The 12,502-nt window shown below is 42.6% G+C and overlaps 1 protein-coding gene across 3 annotated transcripts in view; it reads right to left on the minus strand.

Moving 5' to 3' along the window:
• Positions 1-7,842: 7,842 nt before the first annotated feature.
• Positions 7,843-12,502, minus strand: part of SLC35E1 (solute carrier family 35 member E1) — a 56,643-nt gene continuing 51,983 nt past the window's right edge. For all 3 annotated transcript variants that reach the window (XM_077253039.1, XM_077253056.1, XM_077253047.1), the window contains exon 6: positions 7,843-10,950. In XM_077253039.1, the coding sequence (XP_077109154.1) occupies positions 10,723-10,950 (228 nt within the window). In that variant the 3' untranslated portion in view covers positions 7,843-10,722. The remainder of the gene's footprint in view (positions 10,951-12,502) is intronic.

Below are 12,502 nucleotides of genomic sequence, written 5' to 3' on the forward strand. Positions count from 1 at the left end.
AAAAGTCATTATTCTCAGTAAATTAGAATACTTTATGACACCAGCTTGAAACAATTTTAACATCCAAAATGTTGTCCTACTGAAATGTATGTTCAGTAAATGCACTCAATACTTGGTCGCGGCTCCTTTTGCATCAATTACTGCATCAATGCGGCGTGGAATGAAGACAATCAGCCAGTGGCACTGCTGAGGTGTTATGGAAGCCCAGGTTGCTTTGATAGCAGCCTTCAGCTCATCTGCATTGTTGGGTCTGGTGTCTCATCTTCCTCTTGACAATACCCCATAGATTCTTTATGGGGTTAAGGTCAGGTGAGTTTGCTGGCCAACCAAGCACAGTGATACTGCAGTGTTTAATCCAGGTATTGGTACCTTTGGCACTATGGACAGGTGCCAAGTCCTGCTGGTGAATTAAATTTCCATCTCCAAAAAGCTTGTCAGCAGAAGGAAGCATGAAGTGCTCTAAAATGTCCTGGTAGACAGCTGCACTGACTTGATAAAAACACAGTGGACCTACACCAGCTAATGACATGGCTCCCCAAACCATCACTGATTGTGGAAACTTCACTGTTGTGGGGAATTGGGGTGGATTAATAAAGATCAGGAATGTCTTTCTTCAAAAGCACAAACAAAAGCGATGGCACAGGCTTGAAAAAGTCATCTGTGGCACCACAAGGCCCAGCACAGAATGGCAGTATGACCGCCCTGCACACATCAAGCTAGAATGAAGAAGTACAGGGCGGTCATTCTGAGGTCAGATCACCTCTGTGCACGAATTGACGAGATCAAAGTCATCGTCCGATCGCACCAATCAGAGCTGGCCGTTGCAACACTGCCATTGATAGGCTCCAGCCTATTATAGGTGCTGTTAAATCACCGATCATAGGCTTGACATCAGTGTTTCAAGCGCTGTGATTGTAGTTGCAAGGGGGAGGGGGGGTCAAAATCTCCCCCATGACATCGAGCCCTGGTTCAGCAGGCATCTTAATGCGATCACCGCGACTGCAGTGCTGCATTATAGCCATGACTACTTAGCCATGTACTTACCAACCATGACGTACTGGGTACGTACAAGGTCAGGAAGAGGTTAAACTGCTGTAATTGACACTAGCCTTAATGGCGGCAGTTATAGATGGGTGTCAGCTTTCCATCCAACATGCGTGGCAGGTTTTACACAGGAGCAGGCAGATATCTATAGATGGGACCTCACCAGCTGGATCACCAGATGACGCACAATTTGCAATGGGCTTTACTCTTAGATGTGCCCATGCTGTGAAGCTTTTGAGACGCTAAAATATTTAAAAACAAAAGTTGAAATAAGGGTACCGTCACACAGTGCCATTTTCATCGCTACGACGGCACGATTCGTGACGTTGCAGCGTCGTATAAGTATCGCTCCAGCGTCGTAGACTGCGGTCACACGTTGCAATACACAGCGCTGGAGCGATAATTTCATGACGTATTTGCGATGTAGAAGCTGTTGGTTACTGTGCGCACATCGTATACAACCTGTGTCACACAATGCAATCATGCCGCCACAGCGGGACACTAGACGACGAAAGAAAGTTTCAAACGATCTGCTACGACGTACGATTCTCAGCGGGGATCCGGATCGCAGTAGCGTGTCAGACACAGCGATATCGTAAATGCATCGCTGGAACGTCACGAATCGTGCCGTTGTAGCGATCAAAATTGCACTGTGTGACGGTACCCTAAGTTCATTATAATGGCAATCTGAAGTCAGAAACAATGACAGAGGAGGAAAAAAAAAAAAAGTCCTGCATCCAAAATTAAATGTGCATCAGTTTGTTTTTTTATTATCTTTTGCAGGATGCAAATCAAACACAGTAATCAAAATTCCCCCACCCCAACAAAAGAAGTCAACTTATCCCAAAATTAAGGACACAAAATACACTAAGACAAACTACATTTTTTTGTACAGTTTGAGATTTTCAGTGTCATCACACCACACATGAAAGTTCTACTAGAAGCCTTCATTCTTTTCTGTAGGACACACATATATACATAAATTGTAACATTTCTATATACACACTCTGCCAATAAATAGGATCATTCCACATACAGAGCCAGTGTTTTACTTTATCCAGGAAGGGAGTGGAGGAGCAGAAGGGGTACTGTAGTGAGGGCTCCGCTCCGAGTAATGCATGCAGGTCTTCAGGATGTACTCAAATGACGGTTACATCACTCACCCCATTAAATGCTGGTAAATATGAAGACCATAAGGAAACAAATAGACTTACTGTCTATGGAAAACATGGCACATACAGAAGCCATACTTCAGCGAAGTGGATAGGGCAAGCAGGGTCTTCCCAAATACAGAGAACTGCAGAGCTGTTTAGATACTTCATACACGGCGGCTTCGAGGGTGCGCTCCCCAACATCAGTGTACTGCGCTTGCCATGGAGGCATAATGCTGCTGTTTAACGGTGCAAAACAGCAGCATTCTGATTACAGCATCAGAGGCCATAGTAATCTTGGCTATATAAGTAGTTTTGCTACACATGAAGATTTGTGACATTAAAGGAGTACTCAAGTCTTCTGATAAGTCTAAAGTCACTATATGACTGTAGACTTCTGGATCTCGACAGCCTGCGGTGCACAAGTTGTCAAGATTCACCGGTACCGCTGGTGAGTGCGGGCAGTCACATGTTCTGACTAGATGTGCTCAGCTTCACTCAATTCACTTGTGTTGGGAGAAGCCGGCCATGTCTAGTCTGACTGTGGCCTGAAGTATGAAAGTCATATTTAAAGTCATGTGACCGCCGCACTCACCGGTAATATGAGAATCCTGACAGCGTGCACACCACACACCAAGTCTAAAGTCTCTCTGACTTCAGGCTTCCCAATCCAAAGCTTAATAGTGGTGGTTTGGGAGGCTTCTGAGACAGATTCCCCTAAAGAAAAAAAATGCATAAAATGTTGCACACTTTTTTTGTAATCATTTTTACATATTTGGTACCTTTCCAAATTCTTGGCTTATATAAAAATTGGATGTTTGAATTGGTCCAAAACAAATACATGTGGCCTAATGGGGGGGAAAGTTCTGCAACCAGAACTGCAATGACCTGCACTGGGGGACTACATGAATGAAATGCATTTTAAGGCTCACAGTAAGCACATGCAATCTTCTTCTGGGGCTTTACTCCTACTATTTGTCAGCAGGACTGTTTTCTCACATTTATTGACAGTTATAAAAAAAGTATCAGGATTTCGAAGCTTTGTAAAATCATACACTGGCTGCTGTTACTTATGTCTTCTCTTTGAACCATTTCTTTTAGGGTATGGTCACATGGCCATATAGGCAGTGAATCTTACAGCAAGAAGTTAAACAGCGGATTACTATACAAGCATTGTGGATGACATTTTTACAAGATCACATACATCCACAGTGCAAGAAAGCTGCAGATTTCGCACCACTTTGTCAATTTATGCCAAAACGTGAATGATTTATGTCTTCTGCAGGGTATAAATCCCATGTTTAGTTAACCCTTAGCGTTGACTCCTGCTGGGGTGAAAAAGTCCATACTATTAGTATGGGTTTAGACAATAAGGGCATGTTTTCATAGGGCATTTCCGCTGTTAATATTTATATGGCATAGATAAAGGGGTTGTCCAGTGAAAACCAAATATCTCCTAGCCACAGGATAGCTGATAACTTGTTAATCATTGTATGTTCGACTGCTCGACAGAACAGGAACTCTTCTCCCCTTGGGATAAAGCGACAGTGCAGTCCGGCAGTCATCCAACCTGCCGTGCCATTTTGTAATGGGGATAGACGTTCCTGGTGATCAGTGTAGGTCCCAGCTGTGGGATACCCACTGTTCAGAAAGTTATCACCTAACCGGTGTGTCAGTGATAAAGAGAGTAGTTAAAACAAGTACATTTCTCACTTCAAACACTCATAGAATGCAAGACAATCAATTTGCAATACGGATATTGCCCATTTCTACAACTCATGGACAATGCTCATACTGTATAGTCTACGGTTTGGGCCTTGTAGGAATGTACCTTTAAGTTCCTCCTCACTGCCTATATTTGTGAAGATTGAAATATGGTTTTGAACCCATAATAATTTACAGAATGGTTTGGAGATTCACACGTATGCTTCTACCAAATTATCTCTGCATCTGTGTCAAATTTTAGAAAAAAAAAGTATTGTATGATTAACCATTGATAAGCAGATATGAGCAAATACTAAAAGGCCACACGCACACACAAATATCAAGGATTGTACAGAAATGTAATTCATACAAAAAAAACAACTTCTGTGTCAGTGTAATACTTCATAATAGTCTGCAAAACCAACCCGACCCCTTGGCATGTGCCATACTAGAGATAACGTGCCCTAGCAGCAGTGCTAGGTGGCCCGTGTGGATGGAGACAGCGTCATGGCAGGCCTAGGTGCTGCTCTAAACAATCCTAGCGCTTTGTACTTTTACTAAGAAATTAATGCGATTTTTGACAACTGTTAATCTTTTTCTTCTTTCCCTACCAAGAGATTGCATTTTATTTAAACAATTCTGAGTAGATTTTCAGTTTTCTATTAATTGCGATATGGACAAAAAAGGTAACTTAAAATGTATTCCTATAGCTTATTAATGCAAGTCATTTATGGCAGGTTCTCCTTCAGTTCCTGCTGTGCAATTAGACATCCGTACCCCCGACAAGCTCTGCATATTCCCCTGATAAGCCCATTATTGTACATGCAAATGTCATGGCTCCATAGAGACCCAGTAATGTTCACACAATACCGGCTCATGTGAACAGCGGTCAGGGTGGCACAGATTATCCTGAGCAGCTTAGGTCTTTACTTTAACACCTACTTAAAGGAAGCCCAAAGGAAACTAGGGGTCTAGATAAAAAGCTCCTCCTAGTTTTTTACATGGCGACATGTTTGAAATGATCGTGAAAGCATATATACATTGATGGGAGCACCAGCATATCCTGAACAACTGTACAGTCCCTGCCTGAAGACATACACAATTTTAATTTTTTTTTGCCTATACAGTTACTCATCCATAGTTACAGAAAACTTCTTATTTACACCTCATACTAAACCACACGTATTAGTAATACAATATGCGTATGGGCTACACCTTCATAGCCTTAAGCAGCAATGCCCTACTAAAACAGTGGGGCCGATTAGTGTACTGTAGCTAAAGGAGTCAGTTATTTGATGCAAATTGTGCCACAATTCTGTCTCATGATTTGCACATTTATCAAATGTGTTAAACATTTTTGTAGCCTTGCCCAACAAAGGAGCGTTAACTTGCTATGCTTGGTTTAATGGTGGGACCTCATGTGCAACACCGAATGTCAAACTGTGGCACACACTTTAGGCCCAAAGCAATTCAACTAATAGGTGCTGCAGACAGACTAGACAGTCTACACAAAGCAGTCCGATTCATCACTATCATGAAGCACTGAAAACTGCCACATTTTAGGTCTGTGTAGTCTGCGGTGGTGATACATCATAGCCATTTTTTTTCCTTATTTGCTACTCCAGTCAGTAACATTTCTGGTGAGGTGCAAGCAACTGAGAAGATGCGGCAAATTCATTAAAGCCGCAGTCAGTATTTGGTCAGTATTTTACCTCAGTATGTATAAGCCAAAACCAGGAGTGGAACATTCAGAGGGAAAGTATAATAGAAACATATGCACCACTTCTGTATTTATCACCCACTCCTGGTTTTGGCTTACACACACTGAGATAAAATACTGACCAAATACTAAAAAAAAAAAAAATCACTCCTCCTACCACCAAAGTTTGTATCCTCTTAATATATTGCAGCCATCATATTATACAGCACTGCGTACTTACAATTGCTCATTTTGCCTTTCTACTTAGATAATTCTCTTTTCTCTATGTACAAACAGGAAGTCTCTTGTCCCTATATTTTTCATTCCCCTCTAACTCCTGACCGAGCAGCTCCCTCCTCCCCCTGCCAGGGACTTTTGCAGTGACTTTTGACTCAGAATGAAAATTGATCTCCTGTTTCTGCATAGTGCTTGGAAGGATTCAGCTAGTCCGTTTTTAATCATGTGATGTCATAGACCTGATGGAAAAGAATTAGCTGAGTAAAAACCACTGGAAGTATACATTACTGTAGAATATGATAACTGCAATATATTAAGAGGATAATTTTTTTTTTTTAAGAGAATGGTTCTTGAATGTGTGAACGTCCAAGTGGCCAGGGTCCACCACCCGGCACCCAAACCGTTCAACTGTTACCGGTGGGAGCAGCCGCCGGCCAGAAGTACTTACTTGCGGAGCTGGCAGCCTAGTTGTAGTGGCTGCCACAGGGCACTACACATCCACCTCCTATTGATTTGATTAACTATTTCTGGCCAGCACCACATAGAATAGCTGATCGACAGGGGTGCTGGGTGTTGGACTTCGGCCTATCAGACACGGATGACCCATCTTAAGGATAGGCCATCAGTATAAAAGTAGTGGACAACCTCTTTAATGAATTGGCCCCTAAATTTCCATATGCATTAAACTAAAGTTGACTGAAACCACTACTATTGGCTCTTCGCTTTATAAAAAAAAAAAAAAGTGGGCAGCTCCAGACTGGTGATTTTTCTAAATACTATCTATTATGTCCCCACTAGAGGACTAGACTTTATAGTAAAAACGGAGTCTCGATGTTCAAGTTGTGAGATCCCAGCATGCAGATTCTATAAGATCTAATGTTCCCTTAAATGACCCAACTTTCTAGCACAAGTCTGGTACTAACTTCTGGGTTGTTAGATCCTGATCTGCAGAGCAGGATCCCACAATGGTTCGACGCCCTCCTCCGTGTGAAAGTGCAAAGAGCGAGATCTCGCACATTTGCTTTATCCCAGAGCTGCTGCATGCTTTCGCTCAGTACAGTACATAGCAGTAATATCTTATTCGCTGTGGATTTCTCTTGCGGAATTGCTATGGAAGTTTCCATAGCAATTCCCTACAAGATTATTTTACTCACCAGGATATCTAGCATATCGCATTTAAAATGTAAATCTGAATGAAACTTGTAGGGGATGCTGGGACCCTGACTGATGCCAAGAACTGCGCTCTGCAGCTCCATGTTGAATGGAGAGTAGCATAGGTACATATGTTCCACCTCCGCTTTCTCCATCCATTCCATCAACAATGAATGGAGCAGAGTGATGTACTTTGCTTCCTCAATAATAAACCACTGACCGTAAATTGAGCTTATGCATAATGCTGCTCATTTAAGGATGTGGCTGCAGAGCCGCATTATTGGGGTTTCAAAGCCCTGCTGTCAAGACTGCTGCAGATCAGCAAATTAACACCCATCACATTTTTGGGGTAATAACTGGTGATGAGCGAATATACTCGTTACTCGAGATTTCCTGAGCACGCTCGGGTGTCCTCCGAATATTTTTTATTGCTCAGAGATTGTTTTCCTTGCTGCAGCGGAATGATTTACATCTGTTAGCCAGCATAAGTACATGTGGGGGTTGCCTGGTTGCTAGGGAATCCCCACATGTACTTATGCTAGCCAACAGATGTAAATCATTCAGCTGCAGCAAGGAAAACAATCTCTGAGCAATAAAAAAATACTCGGAGGACCCCGAGTGTGCTAGGGAAATCTCGAGTAACGAGTATATTCACTCATCACTACTGACAATCAGTACTGGGGCAGAGGTTACAGCTACTGCTCTCTATACACAGAGCGGTGACTGAGCCACCTCCATGACTGGAACCCAAACGCGTTTAGGTGGAAAAGTTAATTTCCTACCAGAAACCAGGGCTCTAGGTGTCAGTTTAGAATGCTATTAACATGCAGATTTTTTTTTTTTTTTTTTAGAAAAAAAGTTATTAAAGTTTGACTTTAACATACCAAAATCTGCATTCAAAATAATAAATCTTGCAATGTTTACACTAGCGTTTGTTTTTGTTTTTTTTAAAGACTAATTTCCTTGTGTTTCAGGAAACAACACGTGTACATAGTGACAACCATTAGATCCTATCTTTTGTATAGAAGGGTGTATTAATCATGTGAAAACGAGGGAACAAGGCCAGCCATGACATGGGCTCCACTGTCCACAGTAGGCAATGTTATCAGGCAAACATTGCCAAAACGTTTTTTGTTTTTAAAGTAAATATCTGATTTAACATGTCATTTTCTAATAGCTTCCCTTTAAAAGGTGCATAATATTTGCATGCACTCCTTATGTAACCCTAACAAAAGCAAACATGAAAGAAATGAAAAAAAAATGCTATAGAAGGTAGCTAGAAAATAATTGTTCCCCAAGGACTTCGTATATTATTGCGTAGCCAGGGGTGCAATTCTGTTTAAAATGAACCTTTCATCAACAAATCCTAAATATCATTGAGGGGACAGGAAAAAAAAAAAAAAAGCACCCACTACTCTCACAGGATATCAAGATGACCAGCTTTAGCCCTAAACTGGACCATTGTAACCAGTAAACATTAGCAAGCTTCGCCCTCATGTCCAGCTTTGAGCCAAATGTCAGATTATAAAGCTTTCAGGGTATTTAACAATGGAGACCTAAGCCAAGATTGATTTGCAGTAGCTGTCTAATGACGGATGTTGTCGATGACGGGTCCAGGTTAAGCAAAGACTATATATACCGCATGGTGCACAGTATATGTAGGTTTTATCTCTTACATTTATGGAGTGTTTGTAGTTTACATTGAGGACATTTCCATGAATAAGCGGTCGTATGGGGACGATAATGCTGTCTCGGACTAGCCACACCATCAGTTTCCTTTTACTCAGTAGAGTAACAGCCAGTTATAATAAATAACAGGTTAAACAATATTTCTTAAAAGGAACATAAAAACAAAATTGGAAATATTCTTCATGTATTTACAACAGCACAGCATTTGACCACAGTAACTAACCAGACTGCTCCCTTATTCCTATGGCCTGTGCTAGGCAAAAGGAATAATCCGATGTGATATTATAGGTAAGACAGGTCCAGTGTCATATCTGAAGGAGGCCTGCCATCAGTCCAGACATTGGATCCTTGTCACACAACTGCTGTACTATTGTTTCACTACACAGTAGTTATTGCAGTCATTTAGCGGAGATATTGGTGGCAAGGCTTTTAGAATGTGCAAAGACCACCATAAAGTCAGGTGCAGACAGCAGTATGAAAAACCGGGCCAGTCACGTTCCCAATTTGAAAATGATCCATGTCCGCATCGTGAATGTGTCCAGGAGCTAATATAGCAAACGCTATTTTGGCCCGTAAGTTGGGTCAAAACGGTGCATGCTGCAAGATTCCTCCCCAAACAGACCTTAGGTGCAGACGCTCATCTGAACAATTAACACTGAGCAATCAGATACTTGGCTTCATGGTCTACCTACTGCTGCAAGCCAAGATTGCATTCATTACTATAGGTCACACCACAGTTGTGCCCGTTCTAGGCTTACATTCGTTAATCACTTATTCGAAAGCAACCATTGTGCTTTTGTCGGGGGCTTTTTGGATTCTTATGTGCAAAAATTTGTAGGCGTAATAATGGCCCCGATTAATCAAAACCAACGTTGTTTACGCCAGTCTTGATGAGTGTGTGTATGTGGGGGGATTCGGACGCAAACCCCAACAAGGCCAACAAATGGGCGCCTGGAGGCAATGTGCAAGCATCCTTAGGTGTACCACGTCTAGTATGAATCTGACCAGCAGGCATCGCCATGCCCCAGCCATTTGGGCAGAGCAGGCCAAAACGGTCATAAAACAAAAATCGCTAAATATTTACACAACTTTGTTATTTTTCAAAGTGTTTTATGCCAGATTTCTGGCTTAGGGTAGGCTCACACAACAGACTTTTCCACATATGTGAAAAATAGACATGGGGAAAAAAATCTCTGCCTTGTCCCATCAGTCCGTGAAAAATCAGAGTGCCATCATGTCAGAGCACGTTCCAATTTCTTTCAGGGACCCATAAACTTCCATTGCCAATTTTGATCTGACCCCTTGGATCAAAAGCAGACATGTCTCCAATTTTTTTTCACAGACCACTTGTACAAGAAAAATCGGTTGGGTGCAAGAGCCCTTATACACTTTGATGTGTGGGGCCAATGTGTGTTTTAAGCTCCTAGGAATAAGATATGTTTCATACATATATCTGTGGGTATAGAGCGCCCTCTTTACTCATCATTACCAAAGGAGAAGGCCCTCGTTTGGGCTGGTAGGGCAATAATTAAAACTATGAATTCTGATCTAAGCTGTAATAGAAATGGGTATGTATACTCACAACTACTTTACACTCCAATGTGTACAATTCTAAAATCCAAAAATGAGCCACTAATTGGCATCAAGTCCTTTATACATTTGATTTGCTGTTAAAAAAAATGCAGACTAAAAAACAGGTTGTTATCCCACTCCTTAATGGGTCAAAGGATTGCATGCAGCAGCTTTGAGATTACTTCTGAAGACATGGAAAGAACTTAATAGTCGATTGGGGTGTGAGTTACTCAGCATATCCTGGAACATCTGCAGTCCAACAGTTATTATGGAACATGGCGTGGTTGTCGTTAGCATATGACCATGGCCCACCCAAGAGTTTCTCTGCTTTCAATGAGCACACGTCATACTCGGCACCAGCCAGTGATCAGAGGTTAGGCAAACTGCAGGGGAGGCAATTTGCTGTGTTGCATTCGGAATATGAGCAGTGTGAGGCAGGAAGGAGTAAGGGGAATGCTCATTAGGAAAGATGCTTCAGACGTCATATCTGTTGTGTGTGTTGGGGTGACTCTGGCGACTGTACTGAAAGTGATCAGTCAGTACACTGGTCCGACCATACTGATAGTCCCTTCCTGGAGTAAAGGAGGGCAGTCCATTCTGGAGCTTCTCAGGAACCTCACGGTGATGGTCCAGGCCCTGAATTTCTGAACTTGCAAGAGGAAGTAGTTGCTTCTTTGCCTCTTGGTTAGCATCATACTTGGCCTGGAATAAGAATACATCGATTAATACCCATAGTACACCAAAGTGTAAAACTAATACAAATACAACAGTTAACCCCTTCATGACATGCGTCATACATGTACTGTACATGTCGTGTTTCTCCCTTTGATGTGGGCTCCAGCAATGAGCCCACATCTTTCCTGGCACCTCAGCAATTTTGAAAAGCTGACATGTGCCTCTAACAGCCAGGATTGGATCGCGATCCACTTGCAGCTGTTAACCCGTTAAATGCCGCTTTCAATCTCATCGTCACTAATCCCGCCCATTGCCACATGTATCACATGACCGTGGGTCGCCGATATGTTGGCATGACAATCAGGGGTCTGCAGCAGACCCCTGTGGTTGTCATTGCCGGATTGCCATGAGCGCCGCCCAGCAGTCGGCGCTCATAGCAAGAGAGCATTTCTGTTACACACAGGCGGTCTGATTATCGCCTGTGTGTAGCAGGAGAGGCAGACACCTGAAGCTTCTAGTGCCCCATGGAGACTATTGAAGCCAGTGTAAAGTGGGGGAAAAAAAAAAGGTTTTTAAAAATATGGAAAAAAAAATATAAAAGTTAAAATCACCCATTTGCCCCATTCACAATAAAAAAACAAAAACATATTTGGTATCGTCAGATTCAGAATCACCCGATCTATCAAGCTACAAAAAAAATTAATCCGATAGGTAAATGGTGTAGCGCAAAAAAAAAAAAGTCAAAATGCCAAAACTACTTTTTTTGGTCACCGCAACATTGCATTAACCCCTTAATCCCATATGACGTACTATCCCGTCAAGGTGACCTGGGACTTAATCCCCAGTGATGGGATAGTACCGTCATATGCAATCGGCCACGCTCACGGGGGGAGCACGGCCGGGTGTCAGCTGACTATCACATTAACCCCCGGCACACCACGATCAAACATGATCGCAGTGTTCCGGCGGTATAGGGAAGCATCGTGCTGGGAGGGGGCTCCCTGCGGGCTTCCCTGAGACCCTCGGAGCAAAGCGATGTGATCGCGTTGCTCCGAGCATCTCTTACCCTCCTCCTCCCTGCAGCAGGACCGGATCCAAAATGGCCGCGGGGCTGCATCCGGGTCCTGCAGGGAGGTGGCTTACCAAGCGCCTGCTCAGAGCAGGCGCTGGTAAGCCTGCAGCACAGTAAGTCAGATCGCTGATCTGACAGTGCTGTGCAAACTGTCAGATCAGCGATCTGTGATGTCCCCCCCTGGGACAAAGTAAAAAAAAAAAAAAAAAAAAAAAATGTATTCCCATAAATTCATTTCTTTATCTAAATAAACAATAAAAGTACACATATTTAGTATCGCCGCGTCCGTAATGACCCGACCTATAAAACTGTCCCACTAGTTAACCCCTTCAGTGAACACCGTAAAAAAAAAAAAACAGGGCAAAAAACGCTTTATTATCATACTGCCGAACAAAAATTGGAATAACACGCGATCAAAAAGACGGATATAAATAACCATGGTACCGCTGAAAACGTCATCTTGTCCCGCAAAAAGCGAACCGCCATACAGCATCATAAGCGAAAAAA

The sequence above is a fragment of the Ranitomeya variabilis genome, chromosome 1 (assembly GCF_051348905.1).
Source record: "Ranitomeya variabilis isolate aRanVar5 chromosome 1, aRanVar5.hap1, whole genome shotgun sequence".
NCBI classification, from domain to species: Eukaryota; Metazoa; Chordata; class Amphibia; order Anura; family Dendrobatidae; genus Ranitomeya; species Ranitomeya variabilis.